This window comes from Erythrolamprus reginae, chromosome 2 (genome assembly GCF_031021105.1).
Source record: "Erythrolamprus reginae isolate rEryReg1 chromosome 2, rEryReg1.hap1, whole genome shotgun sequence".
NCBI classification, from domain to species: domain Eukaryota; kingdom Metazoa; phylum Chordata; class Lepidosauria; order Squamata; family Dipsadidae; genus Erythrolamprus; species Erythrolamprus reginae.
In genome coordinates, this window is record NC_091951.1 from 9,302,691 (window position 1) to 9,324,007 (window position 21,317).

At 41.5% G+C, this 21,317-nt stretch overlaps 2 protein-coding genes across 2 annotated transcripts in view; one reads left to right on the forward strand and one right to left on the reverse strand.

Moving 5' to 3' along the window:
* Positions 1-433: 433 nt before the first annotated feature.
* LOC139159114 (vomeronasal type-2 receptor 26-like) lies at positions 434-19,387 on the reverse strand. The gene is made up of 6 exons (XM_070736473.1): positions 19,269-19,387; positions 17,850-18,141; positions 15,729-16,529; positions 11,943-12,170; positions 7,501-7,627; positions 434-1,335 (listed from the first exon to the last, which is right to left on the reverse strand). Exons 1-6 carry the CDS (start codon positions 19,385-19,387, stop codon positions 434-436), a joined length of 2,469 nt encoding a protein of 822 aa, XP_070592574.1.
* A 1,521-nt stretch (positions 19,388-20,908) lies between these two features.
* LOC139159115 (vomeronasal type-2 receptor 26-like) overlaps positions 20,909-21,317 on the forward strand; it is a 41,523-nt gene continuing 41,114 nt past the window's right edge. Inside the window, exon 1 of the mRNA XM_070736474.1 lies at positions 20,909-20,929. Coding sequence (XP_070592575.1) covers positions 20,909-20,929 — 21 coding nt within the window. The remainder of the gene's footprint in view (positions 20,930-21,317) is intronic.

A 21,317-nucleotide genomic window follows, 5' to 3' on the forward strand; every position in this document is an offset into this window, starting at 1 on the left:
GTGTTTTTAATAGGAAAGTGAACACAAGAACAAGGGGACACAATCTGAGGTTAGTTGGGGGAAAGATCAAAAGCAACATGAGAAAATATTATTTTACTGAAAGAGTAGTAGATCCTTGGAACAAACTTCCAGCAGACGTGGTAGATAAATCCACAGTAACTGAATTTAAACATGCCTGGGATAAACATATATCCATCCTAAGATAAAATACAGAAAATAGTATAAGGGCAGACTAGATGGACCATGGGGTCTTTTTCTGCCGTCAGACTTCTATGTTTCTATGTTTCTAAATACAATTGTTTCTTAACCAGATAGATAACAGTTAAAATAGTCTAATGGATCAACGCAGGGGAAGAGATGATCCTTTGACAACACAGATGTGTCCAAGAAAAGAGGACTCTCCTTGAAGAAAGATTTATTAAAATATTTCTTTCTATTTTACTTTTATCATTAGCTGTTCCTTTGTGTTTAGATCTGGTCTTAGTAAAATAATGTAGCATTTAGGGATGAAGATACAGCCCAGAAGACCAGCACTAGAAGCCAAAATAGAGAAGATCTGCACAGCCACTGTGTATTTTCCCTTGGTGCTAAGATAAGTGGGTACAAAGGAGATCCAGACACTGCAGAAAACCAGCATGCTGAAGGTGATCAGCTTAGCTTCATTGAAGGCTCCAGGGAGGTTCCTGGCCAGGAAAGCCACTGTGAAGCAGACAGAAGACAAAAAGCCCATGTAGCCAAGAGCAATATAAAACATGGCAACAGATCCTTCATTGCATTGTAATGTGATCTCTCCAAGCCGAGAGTACATGTCAGAGTCAGGGAAGGGTGGAGAATTCCATAGCCAGAAAATACAGATGGCAACTTGGACACTGGAACAAGAAAGGATGATGGAGTTGGCCAGGCTCTTCCCCAGCCATCTTCTCATTGTGTTTCCTGGCTTTGTAGCCAAGAAGGCCATCACCACCACGATTGTTTTGGCCAAGACACAAGAGACAGCAACTGAGAAGATAATGCTGAAGACTGACTGTCGAAGAAGGCATGTTGTTTTACTTGGAGGACCAATGAAAAGGAAGGAGGTTAAGAAGGAAAGAAGCAGGGAAAAAAGGATAATATAGGAGAGGTCACGATTATTGGCCTTGACTATTGGAGTTTCTAGATATTTAATGAAGATGGCTAATATTACACAGGTAAGGAAGGAAAGGAATACAATAAAGGAAACCAAAATGACTCCTAGAGTTTCTTCATAGGACAGATATGTGGTGACTTTGAAGATACATTGGATTTGTTCCTGATTTGGATATTGATCATCTGGACACCTCCTGCATTTTTCTGCATCTGAAAAAAACGGGATACGCCCTTTATTACTTATTCTTCTTTGGTTTACAGCAGTAATGGCTAACCTTATTTTATCTATCTATCTATCTATCTATCTATCTATCTATCTATCTATCTATCTATCTATCTATCTATCTATTAGATGTATGCTGCCCCTCTCCGTAGACTCGGGGTGGCTCACAACACAATAAAACAGTTCATGACAAATCTAATAAGTTACAATTTAAAATATTTAAAAAACCCCATTATTAAGCAGACATACATACAAACATACCATACATAAATTGTATAGGCCCGGGGAGATATCTCAGTTCCCCCATGCCTGATGGCAGAGGTGGGTTTTAAGGAGCTTACAAAAGGCGAGGAGGGTGGGGGCAATTCTAATCTCTGGGAGGAGTTGGTTCCAGAGGGCCGGGGCCGCCACAGAGAAGGCTCTTCCCTTGGGCCCTGCCAAATGACATTGTTTACTTGACGGGACCTGGAGAAGGCCCACTCTGTGGGGCCTAACTGGTCGCTGGGATTCGTGCAGCAGAAGGCGGTCCCTGAGATAATCTGGTCGAGTGCCATGGAGGGCTTTATAGGTCATAACCAACACTTTGAATTGTGACCGGAAACTGATCGGCAACCAATGCAGACTGCGGAGTGTTGGTGTTATATGGGCATGTCTTGGGAAGCCCATGATTGCTCTCGCAGCTGCATTCTGGATGATCTGAAGTTTCCAAACACTTTTCAAAGATAGTCCCATGTAGAGAGCATTACAGTAGTCAAGCCTCGAGGTGATGAGGGCATGAGTGACTGTGAGCAGTGACTCCCGGTCCTTATGGTCTTTGCATGCCGAACCCCATAATGCAATGTATGTGTGACACAAATGTGTGACATTTTTGTGACATCGCATGCATGAATGGATGGTGCACACTCTCATTTCCAATGCTAGGTGAACCAGTTGTTATAATATGTGAAGCCCACCTCTGCAAATAATTCTGCAATCTATTCTTAAAAACCTGCAGTGGTGGAGCACTCACAACTTCTGGAGGCAAGTTTTCCCACTGATTGTTTGTTCTGTCAGGAAATTTCTCCTAAGTTCTAGGTTGGTTCACTTCTTGATTAATTTCCATCCATTGCTTTTTTGTACTGCCTTTGGTGCTTTGATGAATAGCTTAACTTCCCCACCCCCTGTTCTTGTCACCCAAGGAAAACAATATGGCTTCTCCAACAATCCATCTATCGAGCTATGGAAGGCAGCATATTTATGGGGAGCCCTGACTGGAGCTCAGCTCAGCTCAGAGGTCTGCTGGAATGCTCAAAAGCAACATCACTGTACCTAGAAGAAGAGCAGCCACATTGAAACAGCACCTCCTTCCAACTAGTGCAAGATTTTTGGGGAAAGGCAATGGCTGAATGCTTCCCGATAGACTTTGAAAACTTTCTGTAAAATGAATATGAAAAGACTGAGTTTTGATAAGTGTTGGTAATGACCTTTAAAGCCCTACATGGCATTGGGCCAGAATACATCCGGAACCACCTTCTACCGCACGAATCCCAGCGGCCGATAAGGTCCCACAGAGTTGGCCTTCTCCAGGTCCCATCGACCAAACAATGTCGTTTGGCGGGCCCAAGGGGAAGAGCCTTCTCTGTGGCTGCCCCAGCCATCTGGAATCAACTCCCCCCAGAGATTAGAACGGTCCCCACCCTCCTTGTCTTTCGCAAATTACTCAAGACCCACCTTTGTTGCCAGGCATGGGGGTGTTAAGATATTCCTTCCCCTAGGCCATTACAATTTATGCATGGTATGTTTGTGTGTATGTTTGGTTTTTTATAATAAGGGTTTTTAGTTGTTTTATTAAATTGGATTGTTACATGTTGTTTTACTATTGTTATTAGCCACCTCGAGTCTGCGGAGAGGGGTGGCATACAAATCAAATAAATAAATAAATAAATAAATAAATAAATAAATAAATAAATACATACATACATACATACATACATACATACATACATACATACCTTGCAAGATTCTAGAAGGAGGAACGATACCCCAGCCTAGTGCTGTGATGGCGAACCTATGGAACAGGTGCCACAGGTGGCATTTGAAGTCATATCCGAGAGCACATGAGACATTGTCCTATATCAGCTTCAACATGCTAGGCAGCAGGTTTTTGGTCTTCCAGTGGACAGGGGAAGGTCGTTTTTGCTTTTCCAAGACTTTAGGCTTTTGGGTCCATTTTTTGCCATCCACATGGCTTATGCATGCATGCCTATGGAGGCATTGTATTATGAGAACACGCATGTGCAGGATCATGCATGTGAGCACCCTTTTGGCACCCAAGCAAAAAAGATTCGCCATCATTGGCCTAGACCAGGGGTAGGCAAAGTTGGCTCTTCTGTGACCTGTGGACTTCAACTCCCAGAATTCCTGAGCTAGCATGACTGGCTCAGGAATTCTAGGAGTTGAAGTCCACAAGCCACAGAAGAGCCAACTTTGCCTATTCCTGGCCTAGACTAAGGAAAGTATGTGCAGCAATAATGTGTAGCACACAGATTTGCTAAACTGTGCTATATCCAGTCCTTGGAGACCAAAGAAGCTTCACAGTCTCTGAGCAGAAGAGCTGCTTGCATTAATGTCAAACTTATTAATTTATTTATTTATTGGATTTGTATGCCGCCCCTCTCCGCAGACTTGGGGCGGCTAACAACAGTAATAAAAACAGCATATAACAATCCAATATTAAAACAGTTAAAAACCCTTATTATAAAACCAAACATACATACAGACATACCATGCATAAAATTGTAAAGGCCTAGGGGGAAAGAGTATCTCAGTTCCCCCATGCCTGGCGGCAGAGGTGGGTTTTAAGAAGCTTACAAAAGTCAAGGAAGGTGGGGGCAATTCTAATCTCTGGGGGGAGTTGGTTCTAGAGGGCCGGGGCCACCACAGAGAAGGCTCTTCCCCTGGGTCCCACCAAGCGACATTGTTTAGTTGACAGGACCCGGAGAAGACCCACTCTGTGGGACCTAACTGGTCGCTGGGATTCGTGCAGCAGAAGATGGTCCCTGAGATAATCTGGTCCGGTGCCATGAAGGGCTTTATAGGTCATAACCAACACTTGCATTATCACATGATGTATTGTGAATTTTTCTCCCTTTGTTAAACCAGGTGTGGGCATGGGCAGCATGTGACACATCCAGCTCACAGGCTGGGAATTAGACAGCTTTGCATTAGAGGAAGTTGTAAAGATTCTCCTTGCACGATTGAAGTAGTGAAATGGATGGGAATATTGTAAAAAAATCGCACACACACACAGAAGCCTTTGCCAACTACAGGGGTGGTTCTGATAAAGATCTACTTTGGATGTTTATTAGAGGGCAAGTAAACTGGACTCCAGATTGTCCAACAATCCCAAAATGCATAATTTGCTTAAACCATCTTATGTCATAAAATAGACAAAAAATGTCAGCCCTGTTTAATTTGTAGCATGGGAATGACATAGAAACATAGAAACATAGAAGACTGACGGCAGAAAAAGACCTCATGGTCCATCTAGTCTGCCCTTATAATATTTCCTGTATTTTATCTTACAATGGATATATATTTATCCCAGGCATGTTTAAATTCAGTTACTGTGGATTTACCAACCACGTCTGCTAGAAGTTTGTTCCAAGGATCTACCACTCTTTCAGTAAAATAATATTTTCTCACGTTGCTTTTGATCTTTCCCCCAACTAACTTCAGATTGTGTCTCTTGTTCTTGTGTTCACCTTCCTATTAAAAACACTTCCCTCCTGAACCTTATTTAACCCTTTAACATATTTAAATGTTTCGATCATGTCCCCCCTATTCTTTCTGTCCTCCAGACCAGAGGTCCCCAACCGCCGGTCCGCGGACCGGGACCGGGCCGTTGGGGCTTTTCAGCCGGTCCGCGGTGCCAGGGCCCCCTCGGCCTTTCCGCACCACCAGCGGCGCTCCCCCCGCCAGCCAGCCAAGCCCCGCGCCCGCCGGAACCGGCTCCTCGCTCTCCCCCCGCCGCCCGCCGCGTTTGCAGGAGGTGGGGAGGGTTGGGCGGCCCGCCAAGGCCAGGAGGGACGTCGCTGCCCCCCCCTTCCCTCTCTCCGCCCGCCGCTGCGCCTCCTTGATGCCGAGAGGAAATGCCGGCAAAGGCTTTCCTCAGCGGAGGCCGGCGAAGGTGATATTGAATGTCGGGGGAGAACGGGCGGTTGCACGCGCTCCCTATCTCCCTGCTAGCCCACTCGGAATATTCAAAATAAGAAAAACCTTTGCCGGCGAAGGCTTTTCTTATTTTGAATATTCCGAGTGGGCTAGCAGGGGGATAGGGAGCGCGTGCAACCGCCCGCTCTCCCCCGACATTCAATATCACCTTCGCCGGCCCCGCCTCTCCTGCAAACCCCCTTGCTGAGAGCCCGGGGCGAAAGTGCTCTCGCAAAGGTGAGGCGGGCAGGGCGTGCGCGCATCATCGCTGAGAAGAACGGAGAGAGAACGAGAGTGAGTGACAGCAACAGACAGCAAGATAGAGAGAAAGTGAGAAAGAGAGAGTGAGAAAGGGGGGGAGAGAAAGAGATAGCAAGAGAGAGAACAAGAGAGAGAAAGAGCGTGAGAAAGAAAACAAGAAAGAGTGAGAGAGAGAGAAAGCAAAAGAGACAGAAAGAAAACAAGAGAGAGAAAGTGAGAAGAAGAGAGAGAAAGAGGGGGAGAGAGAGAGAAAGAGAGGGGGGAGAGAGAGAAAGAGAGGGAGAGGGAGAAAGAGAGAGGGAGAGGGGGGAGAGATAGCAAGAGAGGGAGAGAGGGAAAGGGGGAGAGAGGGGGAGAGAAAGAGAGAGGGAGAGAGAGAGGAGATAAAGGAAGAGGAGAGAGAGAAAGGAAGAGAAAGAAAGAAAGAGGGATAGAAAGAGAGAGAGAGTGAGAGATGCTCAGTGAGCCTTTCTTTGAAGTTGCCTTTCTTTCTTTCTCTTTCTTTCTTGCTCTTTTTCTTTCTCTCTTTTACCTTCCCTTCCTCTATTTCTTCTTTTCTTTCTCCTTCCTACCTTCTTCCCTTACTCTCCCCTTTCATAAGTTTCCTTGCTTCCTTCCTCTGTTCCTGTCCCTTCCCCCTTTCTTTCTTTCTTTCTTTCTTTCTTTCTTTCTTTCTTTCTTTCTTCCCTTCCTTTCCTCCCTCCATTTCTTGCTTTCCTTTTCCTTCCTCCCTTCTTTCCTCCCTCATTCCCTTCTTTCACTCCTTCCTCTCTTACTCTCCCCTTTCACACCTTTCCTTGCTTCCTTTGCACCCTTCTTTTGTTCCTGTCCCTTCCCTCTTTCCTTCCTTCCTTCCCACCCTCCGTCCATTCATTCACCCATTCCTCTCTTGATCGCCCCTTTTACGGCGCCGCTGACAGCTAGCTCCCCCCCCCACCGGGCCATGGAAAACTGGTCTAGCTTAAAGCCGGTCCCTGGTGCAAAAAAGGTTGGGGACCTCTGCTCCAGACTATACAGATTGAGTTCATTAAGTCTTTCCTGATACGTTTTATGCTTAAGACCTTCCACCATTCTTGTAGCCCGTCTTTGGACCCGTTCAATTTTGTCAATATCTTTTTGTAGGTGAGGTCTCCAGAACTGAACACAGTACTCCAAATGTGGTCTCACCAGCACTCTATATAAGGGGATCACAATCTCCCTCTTCCTGCTTGTTATACCTCTAGCTATGCAGCCAAGCATCCTACTTGCTTTTCCTACCGCCTGATCACACTGCTCACCCATTTTGAGACTGTCAGAAATCACTACCCCTAAATCCTTCTCTTCTGACGTTTTTGCTAACACAGAACTGCCAATGCAATACTCAGATTGAGGATTCCTTTTCCCCAATTGCATTATTTTACATTTGGAAACATTAAACTGCAGTTTCCATTGCTTTGACCATTTATCTAGTAAAGCTAAATCATTTACCATATTACAGACCCCTCCAGGAATATCAACCCTATTGCAAACTTTAGAGTCATCGGCAAATAGGCAAACCTTCTCTACCAAACCTTCCCTTATGTCACTCACAAACATATTAAAAAGAATAGGACACACACAATGGAAACAAATAACGTATTTTCTGTACTAACTCTGAAAGGCTTAAGGTTAGAAATACCCTCCCAAAATATCTTGTTTTCTCGAAAGGTGCTTTCACTCACCTTTCTGAGTGGAGATTGTTCCTTCTGCACAGGGAAGGCAGAGGTAACAGCAGATAGGTTTTCCTTCCTGAGTTGCCTTAGCAAATCCAGGTTGACAACTTTCCACACACCTGGAAGGAAGGAGGCCCTGTGCAAAAAAATGTAAGAGCAATAAAGGAGAAACAAGTGAAGATTAACACATGAGAAGAAAAGACTTACGAAGAGAGACTGAGGGAACTGGGCATGGATAGCCTAGAGAAAAGGAGGGCCAGAGCAGACATGATAACAGTCTACAAGTATACGAGGGGATGTCACATAGAGGAGGGGATCACTTTATTCATTTGGGGCACCAGAGGGCCGGACGAGGAACAACGGCTGGAAGCTGACCAAGGAGAGATTCAACATGGAGATAAGGAGGAACTTCCTGACGGTCAGAGCGATCAACCAATGGAACAACCTACCAGTGGACGTTGTGAACTCCAACACTCTGGACATTTTTAAGAGAAGATTGAACTGCCACTTGACTGGTGTACTATAGGGTTCCTGCTTGGGCAGGGGGTTGAACTCGATGGCCTTCATGATCCCTTATAACTCTATCAATCAATCAATCAATAAAACAAACAAACAAACAAACAAACAAACATAGACCAAAATATATTTTCAAAGAACATCTGATCTTCTTTCTGAAACTCTTCTTTTCCTTTCCAGCTTCACCCATTCCTTCAAAGCTCTCAGTTTCACAATTATTCCATGGACGGGGTATATTTGGATGACAAAGGAGATCTGACAGCTGATCTGGACATTGTGAACTGACATTTTTAAGAGAAGATTGAACTGCCACTTGACTGATGTACTATAGGGTTCCTGCTTGGGCAGGGGGTTGAACCTGATGGCCTTCATGATCCCTTTCAACTCTAACAATAAATAAATAAGTAAGTAAGTAAGTAAGTAAGTAAGTAAGTAAGTAAGTAAGTAAGTAAGTAAGTAAATAAGTAAATAAGTAAATAAGTAAATATAAATATAAATATAAATATAAATATAAATATAAATATAAATATAAATATAAATATAAATATAAATATAAATATAAATATAAATATAAATATAAATATAAATATAAATATAAATATAAATATAAATAATATAAATATAAATAATATAAATATAAATATAAATATAAATATAAATATAAATATAAATATAAATATAAATATAAATATAAATATAAATATAAATATAAATATAAATATAAATATAAATATAAATATAAATATAAATATAAATATAAATATAAATATAAATATAAATATAAATATAAATATAAATATAAATATAAATATAAATATAAATATAAATATAAATATAAATATAAATATAAATATAAATATAAATATAAATATAAATATAAATAAATAAAAAAGTGACTAAAACAGTAGAAAGTTGTAGACCCTGAATTTTAGTCTTGTCATGGGGTGATCTTGAGCCAATCACTTTTTTTTAGCTCTAGGAAGTGTTGTGGTTGGCTTCAGGCCAGCTCCTATGGCTGATGAGTTTGACTCAGAAGAGTGGGGGCCGTCTGATCACAGAAGACTTGTCTGGCTGGAGGAGGAATCAGATAGTGAACCAGGAGGGGAAAGGGATGAGGAAAGGGTTGGAGGCGAAAGAGGGAGCCAGTCAGCTAGAGTTTCCTCTGAATCAGATGGGGAGGATTTTAGGAATAATCCTATTCTGAATGTTCGGGTCAGGAGAATGATGGGACGCCAAAAGCAGCTGTGCAAATGCAGAAATATTCTAGGTCACAGGTGTTCATAATTAAAGACGCTGCTGCAGCCTTGATAAAGGCAAGTGTTTGCAGATAACAGTGTGGAAGATTATTAGTTCAGTTCTTGGAGTGACTTTGATGAATTGTGTTTTCATGTTTGCTGTGGATAACTTTGGGCATTCTGACATTTAAGCCATGAAGTAATTGGCTGAGGCAAACCAGAAAGGCTTCTGTACTGACTTGGAGGATTATTTTTATTTTATTTTATTTTTATTTTATTTATTTGTCAAACAATTATAGGGTGATAATTTGTACATATAAAACATTAGATAAGTAATGATAAAAAGTAGACAATAGGACAGGGACGGTAGGCACAGTGGTGCGCTTATGCACGTCCCTTACAGACCTCTTAGAAAGGAGGAGAGATCAATTGTAGATAGTCTAAGGTTAAAAGTTTTGGGGTTAGGAGTAGAAACCACAGAATCAGGTAGTGCATTCTATGCATTGATTACTCTGTCGTTGAAGTCGTATTTTTTGCAGTCAAGTTTGGAGCGGTTGACATTTAGTTTAAATCGATTTCGTGCTCGTGTGTTGTTGCAGTTGAAGGTGAAGTAGTCGTTAACAGATAGGACATTTTGGTATATGATTTTATGAACTATAATTAAGTCGGAACGGAGATGACGGAGTTGTAAGTTGTCTAAACCAAGCATTTCAAGTCTGGTGGAGTAAGGTATTTTGTTGTGAGAAGAGGAATGAAGTACTCTTCTTGTGAAATATTTCTGGACTCTCTCAATTGTGTTGATGTCAGATATGCAATGTGGGTTCCATACAGGCGAGCTGTATTCTAGGATTGGTCTGACAAATGTTTTGTAAGCTCTTGTTAGCAGTTCAAAATTACCAGAGAAGAAGCTGCGAAGGATTAGGTTAACTCTGACCTGCTGGACTCTTAAACTAACATGCTCTGGAACTCCATGGCTGGCGGCCATCTGTATATAAAGAACACCTCTTTGCTTTATTTTTACAAGCCTGTGTGGGTGTGTTTGATTAATTACTTCTGGGTTACTACTGGGTGACCTGGGGCCAGGCAGAACAGGAAGGAGGCAATAGCAAACAATTTTTGAAATTTTGTCAAGAAAACTGCAGGGGCTTGTTCTGAAACTTGCCAGGAATCAACAGTGACTTAATATTACCTGCTTCCCCTCCCCCCAAAATGGAAATAATAGGAAAAAATATATGAACAATGAAAATTGATCTTCTGTTTTGAGTTGAACTTGGATTATATTGGAACCATTTACAATTCAGAAGGGAGGGTTGTACACATTTCAGGCAGGGTTGAAATGCTCCCGATTCGATCATGCCTATTGGTCGTCAGAGAGCTGATCAAGAAGGGAGCATAAGTCTCTACTCACCTGCCAGGACACTGCCACTTGAGTTCTTTTACCCTCTGCGCATGCAAAGAGGGTAAAAGAACTCAAATGGTGGCATCCGGGCAGGTGGGCGGAACCTTATGCTCCATTCACAATTGGCTCTCCAACAACCAACAGGCATGAGCAAACCAGGAGCATTTCACCCCTGATTTCAGGATTGAGTAACAATTTGAGAACCTCAATAGCTCATTTCAAAAAGTGGCGGGTTACTACCATTTGGCCCAAATCTACAAACTGTTAGCAGCAGCGATGGGAGGCTCAATGAAAATACAGGCTACAAATGAAACAGAAGCATGCACACAAGTAAAGCCTAGAACTATGGCGCCTAAAACATGATTTGAGTATTGCCCATAAGATCATATGCTGCAATGTCCTACCGGTCAATGACTACTTCAGCTTCAACCGCAACAACACAAGAGCACGCAACAGATTCAAACTTAATATGCACCACTCCAAACTTGACTGTAAAAAATATGATTTCAACAATCGAGTTATCGAAGCGTGGAACTCATTACCGGACTCAATTGTGTCAACCCCTAACCCGCAACATTTCTCCCTTAGACTCCCCACGATTGACCTCTCCAGGTTCCTAAGAGGCCAGTAAGGGGCGTACATAAGTGCACTGGTGTGCCTTTCGTCCCCTGTCCAATTGTCTTTCCTTTCTTTCACCTATCTTATATATTCTCTTCCTTTCATATATCCTCTCCTCTAAGTTCACTTTTACACATATATATTACTACATGTCTATTTTTCTTCCTATGTATTTGTGTATTGGACAAATGAATAAAAATAAAATAAATAAAAAATAAACTGGTGGCAACAGGTCTTGCAATCCACTACTGATTACAACCACAGTTTTTTCCCAAACACCATCATTCTGCTAAACAAATAATTCTCTCAACACTCTCAAACTATTTACTAAGTCTGCACTACTATTACTACTAGCTTTCCCCATCATTCCTATTTCCCATTTCCTCCCGCTTATGACTGTATGACTGTAACTTGTTGCTTGTATCCTTAGGATTTTTATTTATATTAATTGTTTTCTCATTGCTTATTTGATCCCTATGGCAATCATTAAGTGTTGTAGCTCATGATTATTGACAAATGTATCTTTTTCTTTTATGTACACTGAGAGCATCTGCACCAAAGACAAATTCCTTGTGTGTGTAATCACATTTGGCCAATAAAGAATAAAGAAAGAATTCAAGAGCACCATTACAGAATTTAAAACTTTTGGAGTCCATGAAATGGAAGGGATCCATTTTTCTTACCTTCTTGAGCCATTTCAGTTTTGCAAAACCACCTTGATCAAGAGTAAATTTGAGATCTGGGGATCCTTGTCTTTCGAGATCTCCTAGTTTCAGTTTAAAGAAGGACATGTTGGGGAACATAATCCAGCTCATGATATCCAAGTCAGCTGCCAGTTCTCTGTTTTCATCCAAATAGACTCCATCCATGGAACCATTGTGAAACTGAGGACTTTGCAGGAATGGGTGGAGCTAGAAGACAAAAGGAAGAGAAAACTTCCAGATGAAGGGCAACAGTAGAAGAAAATGTTAATAAAAATTATCAGTCATCTAGCTAGAGTTACCTGGAGGTTGACTTGAACTACATCACCTTAAACAAGACTTAAGCATTGCCCATAAAATCATCTGCTACAATGTCCTTCTTATCAATGACTACTTCAGCTTCAACTACAACAACACACGAGCACATAACAGATATAAACTTAAAGTAAACTGCTCTAAACTCGACTGCAGGAAATATGACTTTAGCAACATGTAGTTGATGCATGGAACTCAATACCAGACTCTGTAGTATCATCACCTAACGCCCCCAAACTTTACCCTTATACTATCCACTGTTGACCTCTCCCAATTCCTATGAGGTCAGTAAGAGGTGTGCATAAGTGCACCAGAGTGCCTTCCATCCCCTGTCCTAATGTTTCTCTTTTATTAGCATCATGTATATAAATATTGTTATATCTTTGTATACTACCAATACATACTTGACACAACAAACAAACAAACAAGCAAGCAAACAAACAAATAAAACCTGGACTTCTTTTCTTTTTTGAGCTGAAACTTTTCACTGCTTAAGCAATGTATTTGTACAAGTATTTATAGTTCAGGATTGAACTGAGGAGTCCTTGGTGCTCTCTGAGCTTGGTTGTTATCTTGCAGATGTTTCTTTACCCAGATTAGATAATAGAAACATAGAAACATAGAAGACTGACGGCAGAAAAAGACCTCATGATCCATCTAGTCTGCCCTTATACTATTTTCTGTATTTTATCTTAGGATGGATATATGTTTATCCCAGGCATGTTTAAATTCAGTTACTGTGGATTTACCAACCACGTTTGCTAGAAGCTTTTTCCAAGGATCTACTACTCTTTCAGTAAAATAATATTTTCTCATGCTGCTTTTGATCTTTCGCCCTACTAACTTCAGATTGCGTCCCCTTGTTCTTGTGTTCACTTTCCTATTAAAAACACTTCCCTCCTGGACCTTAACCCTTTAAGATATTTAAATGTTTTGATCATGTCCCCCCTTTTCCTTCTGTCCTCCAGACTATACAGATTGAGTTCATGAAGTCTTTCCTGATACGTTTTATGCTTAAGACCTTCCACCATTCTTGTAGCCCGTCTTTGGACCCGTTCAGTTTTGTCAATATCTTTTTGTAGGTGAGGTCTCCAGAACTGAAAACAGTATTCCAAATGTGGTCTCACCAGCACTCTATATAGGGGGATCATAATCTTCCTCTTCCTGCTTGTTATACCTCTAGCTATGCAGCCAAGCATTCTACTTGCTTTCCCTACAGCCTGAGTGCACTGTTCACCCATTTTGAGACTGTCAGAAATCACTACCCCTAAATCCTTCTCTTCTGAAGTTTTTGCTAACACAGAACTGTTTATACAACCAAGGCTTGTATTAAGTGTTGGCTCATATTTAAGCGATCGTCTGGCTCATATTTAAGTGATCGTCCACTAGGACAACAAAGTCTCTCTTGCAGTTACTGTTTTTGAGTCAGGTTTTGCCTAATCTGAACTTGTACCTTTGTTTTTTCCTGCTTAAGGGTAAAACCTTGCTTTTCTCCACTTTAAATTTGATGTTGTTGGATAGGGCTCATTGTTCAAGCCTGTCAAGATCTGTTTGGATCCTGAGCTTATCTTCTGTGATGTTGGCTATTCCTGCTAGATCAGTGCTTCTCTGTTATTTTCTGCTATGCCCCCCCCACCCAGGAAGAAGTACACATTTTGTGCCCCCCAACTCTGATCTCGGCCCCAATAGAATTTTAGTGTTGATATTTATTATTTTAATTATTAAAAGCTGCAAGCAAACTATTGGCTGGGAAAGGTTGCTCCCACTTACCTGAGAGTAAGTCACATTGAGCTCAGTGGAGCCTGTTTTCGGTTAGGCAAGCATAGGCTACCCTGGGTAGGGCCCTCTCTTGACACAGGGTTAGGCCAGCTTAATCAAGCTGATGTTTTGGGGTCACCAGCCTGGCCAATAAGTGCCACCTCTGCTGGATACTCATAACACCCTTTAAATATTTGATTCTCGTTTAAAGGAAATGTAGAATAGTGCGGGGGTCACCAACCTTTTGGACCCCAGGAACCATTAAATTTATAATTTTAAATTCTGCAGACCACTAATACAATCTGCCTAATGACCTGCTAGGTGGGTGTGGAAAACCCCAAGGTCTCTCCCTTGTGGGGTGCCTCAGGGGTCGGTCCTCTCCCCCCTGCTATTCAATATCTACATGAAACCGCTGGGTGAGATCATCCAAGGGCATGGGGTGAGGTATCATCAGTACGCTGATGATACCCAGCTTTACATCTCCACCCCATGTCCAATCAATGAAGCAGTGGAAGTGATGTGCCGGTGTCTGGACGCTGGTGGGGCTTGGATGGGTGTCAACAGACTCAAACTCAACCCTGATAAGACGGAGTGGCTGTGGGTTTTGCTTCCCAAGGACAATTCCATCTGTCCATCCATCACCCTGGGGGGAATTATTGACCCCATCGGAGAGGGTCAGCAACTTGGGCGTCCTCCTCGATCCACAGCTCACATTAGAGAACCATCTTTCAGCTGTGGCGAGGGGGGCATTTGCCCAGGTTCACCTGGTGCACCAGTTACGGCCCTATTTGGACCGGGACTCACTGCTCACAGTCACTCATGCCCTCATCACCTCGAGGTTCGACTACTGTAACACTCTCTACATGGGGCTACCTTTGAAAAGTGTTTGGAAACTTCAGATCGTGCAGAATGCAGCTGCGAGAGCAGTCATGGGCTTTCGCAAATATGCCCATGTTATACCAACACTCCACAGTCTGCATTGGTTGCCGATCAATTTCCGGTCACAATTCAAAGTGTTGGTTATGACCTATAAAGCCCTTCATGGCATCGGACCAGAATATCTCCGAGACTGCCGTCTTCTGCACGAATCCCAGCGACCGATTAGGTCCCACAGACCTTCTCCGGGTCCCGTCAACTAAACAATGTCGCTGGGGGGGCCCCAGGGGAAGAGCCTTCTCTGTGGCGGCCCCGACTCTCTGGAACCAGCTTCCTCCCCAGAGATTAGAACTGCCCCTACCCTCCTTGCCTTTCGTAAACTCCTCAAAACCCACCTTTGTCGTCAGGCATGGGGGAACTGAGATATCTCCCCCGGGCCTATACAATTTATGTATGGTATGTTTGTATGTATGTCTGCTTAATAATGGGTTTTTAAAAAAATATTTAAAATTGTAAATTATTAGATTTGTCATATTGTGTTGTGAGCCACCCCGAGTCTATGGAGAGGGGCAGCATACAAATCTAATAAATAAATAAATAAATAAATAAATAAATAAATAAATAAATAAATAAATAAATAAATAAATAAATAGATAGATAGATAGATAGATAGATAGATAGATAGATAAATAGATAAATAGATAAATTGATAAATAGATAAATAGATAAATAGATAAATAGATAAATACACAACCAGACAACCAGACAAACAAACAAACAAACAAACAAACAAACAAATAAATAAAAAAGAGTGAATACCTGCCAAGGTTGAAGCATTTGAGCTTCCAACTGGTAGTTCCTGTTTCTGGTGGACCTGGAGGAATAAGCCATGTATATGGCATGTGCGATGGCCCAGAGAGTGCTGTAAATGTGATAACCATCCAGAGCCAGGATTTTTTCATAATCTTTTGGGGAAGGGATCCTCAAATCTCCATTTTCACTGCACCTCGTCCATCCTTTCACAGCCCCAGCTGGTTCCGAGTATAAACAATGAAAGCCTTCACCTACAAATTTTAGAATGGAAGAGTAAAGGACTGGGAATTTGTCATCTATTGCCCACTTATGCCTGTGGATAAAGAACGATAAAAACCCATACAAAGAGGGGAGGTAGTTCTGAGACTTTAAGTCCAGGCTAAAATCCCATAAAGCTGTGGTCATCCAGATTTTGCCAGCCTCAAGCTCAATAAACATTTGCATCATTAACTGAAGGAAGAATATTTGTCCAAGGAAGAAACTTTTCTGTACATAACAAACAAAAACATTGACTTTTTTCCATTTGTTCAACTGACCAATATCCTTCTCAAAGTCCTTGAGAGAAAAAGAAGTGCCTAATGAAAAAGCAACACAAATGCTGTTTTGTGTAAGCATAGGAGTAAATGTTCTTGTGAATCTCTCTCCATTCTCAGATACTGGAGCAACAAGTCCTATCATCGTCCACCTAAAATACAAGAGAACTTTGATAATCCCTGGATATTGGATGCCTTCCCTAGGAACCACTTGGTAGAAAAAAGGAAAGCGTTTTTTATCACTTAGAACTGGTGAAGCAAAAGCATAACTGACCTGAAAAGAAAATGACAAACTTTGGATCAAATCAGTGGAACTACCATCACACACAACTTGCCTTCCTTTGGAACCAGTTCATATCCCTCACAACCTTTTGCATGAGCCTTGATGTAGGATTATTCCTTCAAACATTCCCAGCATTGGCCCCTAATCTAGACTGTGGCTGTGATAAAATATAGAACACCGAATAATTAAATGTGTTTGAATATTAGTAGCTTGGGTTGGTAGTTAGTGTTCTGTCGGGCTCTCTGGTAGACTCCTCCCAAAAATTCAAAGGTACAAATTTCAGACACACACATGTTTGAAAATTTAAAACAATGTTCTTTATAATGAAAATTCATTTAAACTAAGCCCTCTTTTTGTAGAGCAAAGAGCACTCATCTCCAAACAACCTGGTAATTTGTACAAGTCCCTTATCAGTTCTGTGATACTTAGCTTGCAGCTGTGAGGCAATTCACAGTCCTTCTTCTTTCACAAAGTGACATACACTTTGCTCTGGTTTAGTTTCAAAGCGGAGAAAAATCAGCACACAAAAGGTCAAAGTCAGTAAAGCAGTCACGAAACACAACGATCAGATAATCCTCCACAATGGCCAAACCCACAGGCTGAAATTTATAGCAGCCTCACTAATTACCACAGCCCCACCCAACCACAGGTGGCCTCATTTTCTTTGATAATAATCTCTCAGTTGTTGTTGCCTATGCATCGCTCTCTGCATGGGTGGCTGTATCATTAACTCTTGTTCTGAATCCAAGGAGGAGCTAGATAATTGATCTCCTTCTGAGCTGTCTGCCCCACTCTCCTCCTCCCTGTCACTCATGTCTTCTTGGTCAGAGGAGCCTTCATCAGCAGATTCCACCGGGGGCAAAACAGGCCTGCAGCATGTGGATGTCTCCCCCACACCCACAGTCCTTGGGGCAGGAGCTGGGCCAGAGCTAACCACAACAGTTAGGCACAGAATAATATTGAAAGGGACTTGCAGGACTTCTAGTCCAACCCCCTGCTCAAGCAGGAGATCCTCTACCATTTCAGGCAAATGGCTGTCCAGTCTCTTTTTGAAAGAGATGTAGCACCCACAACTTCTGAAGGCAAGCTGTTCCTCTGGTTAATTGTCCTCACTGTTAGGAAGTTTATCCTTAGTTCTAGTTGCTTCTCTCCTTGGTCAGTGATGTTGAGAGAAGTGGCTGCTTTCGATTCTTCCTGATTGTGTGACATTTTAGGTAGAAACAATCCTTCAATTTTGTAGAGAAAACTATGAGTGGATTTAAACTGAGAAGCTGCCAGGCACAAACACAGAGAGAAGCACAAGAAACACACCTGGGGGGTTTTGTATTGGCTCAATATGGTTGAAATATGAATGGAAATGTCAACTACATCCCCTTCGAGGAAAGCCAATATATTTTTCTCCTTTGCACACTTGTAGTTGGGAATATTGACCTTCCCAGTCGAAAGCAAGTCTAGCAAGGCATCCGAGGTGATTTTGTTGTCAAAATAATTGTCATTGATAGTGTAGCCCAGGGTGAGGTTGGGTAAGAGCTGGGGATGCTGGGTGATCTCCCGGATGGCAAAAAGGAAGGACAGGATTTTCCACTGCTGTTTGTATCCTTTCCTGTCAATAGAGTAGAGTAGAGTAGAGTAGAGTAGAATAGAATAGAATAGAATAGAATAGAATTCTTTATTGGCTAAGTGTAATTGGACACACAAAGAATTTATCTTGGTGCATATGCCCTTGGTGTACAGTACATAAAAGAAAAGAATCATAAAGCACAACACTTAATAATAATAAATAATAATAATAATAATAATAATAATAATAATTTATTGGATTTGTATGCCGCCCCTCTCCGTAGACTCGGGGTGGCTAACAACAATGATAAAAACAGCATGTGACAATCCAATAATAAAACAACTAAAAACCCTTATTATGAAACCAAACATACACACAGACATACCATGCATAACTTGTAATGGCCTAGGGGGAAGGAATATCTCAACTCCCCCATGCGTGGCGGTATAAATGAGTCTTGAGTAGTTTACGAAAGACAGGGAAAGTGGGGGCAATTCTAATCTCCGGGGGGAGTTGGTTCCAGAGGGCTGGGGCCGCCACAGAGAAGGCTCTTCCCCTGGGGCCCGCCAAATGACATTGTTTAGTCGACGAGACCCAGAGAAAGCCAACTCTGTGGGACCTTATCGGTCGCTGGGATTCGTGCAGTAGCTTGATAGTTTGTGTATAAATAAGTAATCCAATCATATTATGAACCAGTCAATATAAATTGTAAGGATACAATTTCACACAGTTATTTATGGGAGGAAATGGGTGATGGGAAAGATGAGAATGACATGATATAGATGTGTATCTTATCACAGTCAAAACATTATTGCATCTCTTCAGGCTACCCCTGAAAAGCATTCAGAGACTCCAATTGGTACAGAATGTAGCTGCGCGAGCCATTGTGGGTATACCTAGGTACACTCACATAACACCAATGCTCCACGAGCTGCACTAGCTTCCAATCAGTCTCCGATTGTAATTCAAAGTGTTGGTTAAGACCTATAAAGCTCTATATGGCTCATGGCCAGGCTATCTGTGGGACCGCCTTCTGCTGCATACCTCCCAGAGACCAATAAGAGCCTACAGAGTCGGCCTTCTCTGGGTCCCATCAGCTAAACAATGTCAACTGGCGGGTATGTGGGAAAGGGCCTTCTCTGTGGTGGTTCCTGCTCTATGGAACCAACTGCCTCCTGAGAGTCATATCTTCCCCACCTTGATGGCCTTCCGCAAAGCTGTAAAGACCTGGCTCTTCTGGCAGATCTGGGGCCGTTGATCGAATGAGATACTGCCTAGATCTAGCCATGAGTGATGGTGAGATTATCTCCGGGACCACCTTTTGCCGCACGAATCCCAGCGACCAGTTAGATCCCACAGAGTGGGCCTTCTCTGAGTCCCATCAACTAAACAATGTCATTTGGCGGGACCCAGGGGAAGAGCCTTCTCTGTGGCGGCCCCGGCCCTCTGGAACCAGCTCCCCCCAGAGATTAGAATTGCCCCCACCCTCCTCGCCTTTCGTAAGCTCCTTAAAACCCACCTCTGTGGTCAGGCATGGGGGAACTGATACATTCCTTCCCTCTAGGCCTTTACAATTTATGCATGGTATGTTTGTGTGTATGTTTGGTTTTATAATAAGGGCTTTTAGTTGTTTTAGTATTGGATTGTTACATGCTGTTTTTATCATTGTTGTTAGCCGCCCTGAATCTACGGAGAGGGGCGGCATACAAATCCAATTAATAATAATAATAATAATAATAATAATAATAATAATAATAATAATATGTTTTAGTGGGGTTTTCAATTAATGTTTCTTCAGGAGCATATAAGTAAACCAATAAACAAACAAATAAATCTTCCACTTTTTAAAATGTCCCTTCCTCTTCCATGCAAAGTTAGCATTTGTCCAGTTATGAATGCTAAGGCACAGTTGCCATCAGTTGTTGATTTTGGTGAATATTTGAAACAAATTACGATTTTCCTCGTGATTCAAATGATCTGGGCAAATGCTCAGATTCTAAAAGTTTTGAAGCAAAACAACCTTTGAAAGACTTTCCTGTTTCGCTACCATTGTACTTTAAACACATAAAACTTACATTTCCAATATATGCTTGCCACATAACATCAATAAATTAAATGGCCCTGACTGTAAAATTCTCAAAGTTCTGTTGGATTTTTTTGTTTTATCATATAAAAGGAGCTATCAAAATTTTTTTCTCGATGCTCAAATTGAAACTGGAACATGTAGCCTTCTTTGACAACTGGCTGCTGATATATTCTTAAATGTTTGAACTGTAAAAATGAAATACAGTATACAAATACAGCAGTAATTAAAAATCCATGTTAGTTAACCAGTGGAACAGTATTACAAAGATCATCTGTCAAGTACTACAAAGTCCATCTGTGTGGCCCTCATTTCCTCCCTTTGGGCCTAAAGGGCAAAATTAAATGAGCTCTTCCAGCAACTCCAAAAAAGAAAACGTTGGTAAACCAAAGTTTAAGAAATTAGGATCAAGAGTTGCAATGACTGAATGCAAAACTTTCAGTTTAGAAAAGTAGTGAGAAGGGAGGGAAGGGGAAGGGAGGGTGGATGGGAGGGAAGGGAAGGGGAGAAAAAAGGTGAGAAGAGGCCAAAGTTTGCTGTAAACTAGATAAAGTTCTTGAGACTTGTTTTTTTTGCCAAGGAAGAGAGGCAGGCGGCTCTTATTTGTTCTAAATAAAATGAAGGAATTGCACAAATGAGTTGTGAGTACATTCTTGAGCCTTTAGTTGTTTTCTGTCCCTCTTTCTGTAGCAATCTATTCTTCTTCTGTAGCAATCTATTCTTCACATGGAAATTTACATCATTCAGGTACAGGCATACTTTGTGGCAAGAAAGGAGATGTCTCCTCAAACTTTAATTTATACTTAAACACATCAATCAACACATCTCCTTGTTATTTATTTATTTATTTATTTATTTATTTATCTATCTATCTATCTATCTATCTATCTATCTATCTATCTATCTATCTATCTATCTGTTTGTTTGTTTGTTTGTTTGTTTGTTTGTTTATTTATTTATTTATTTATTTATTTATTTGTTTATTTATTTATTTATTAGATTTGTATGCCGCCCCTCTCCGAAGTCCTCCTTTCCAACATCCTCAATTTCCAAGCTAGTCTTTCTTTCTTTCTTTCTTTCTTTCTTTCTTTCTTTCTTTCTTTCTTTCTATCTATCTATCTATCTATCTATCTAT

Bases quoted from the DNA above. Each gene is read 5' to 3' on its own strand.
- LOC139159114 (XM_070736473.1), bottom strand. From the start codon at position 19,387: ATGGCTAGATCTAGGCAGTATCTCATTCGATCAACGGCCCCAGATCTG. The intron at 12,171-15,728 runs GTATTCACTCTT...TTTGTCTTCTAG, and splicing joins AAATGCTTCAACCTTGGCAG to CTCCACCCATTCCTGCAAAG. The intron at 1,336-7,500 runs GTGAGTGAAAGC...CGTTTTTTTCAG, and splicing joins AACAATCTCCACTCAGAAAG to ATGCAGAAAAATGCAGGAGG.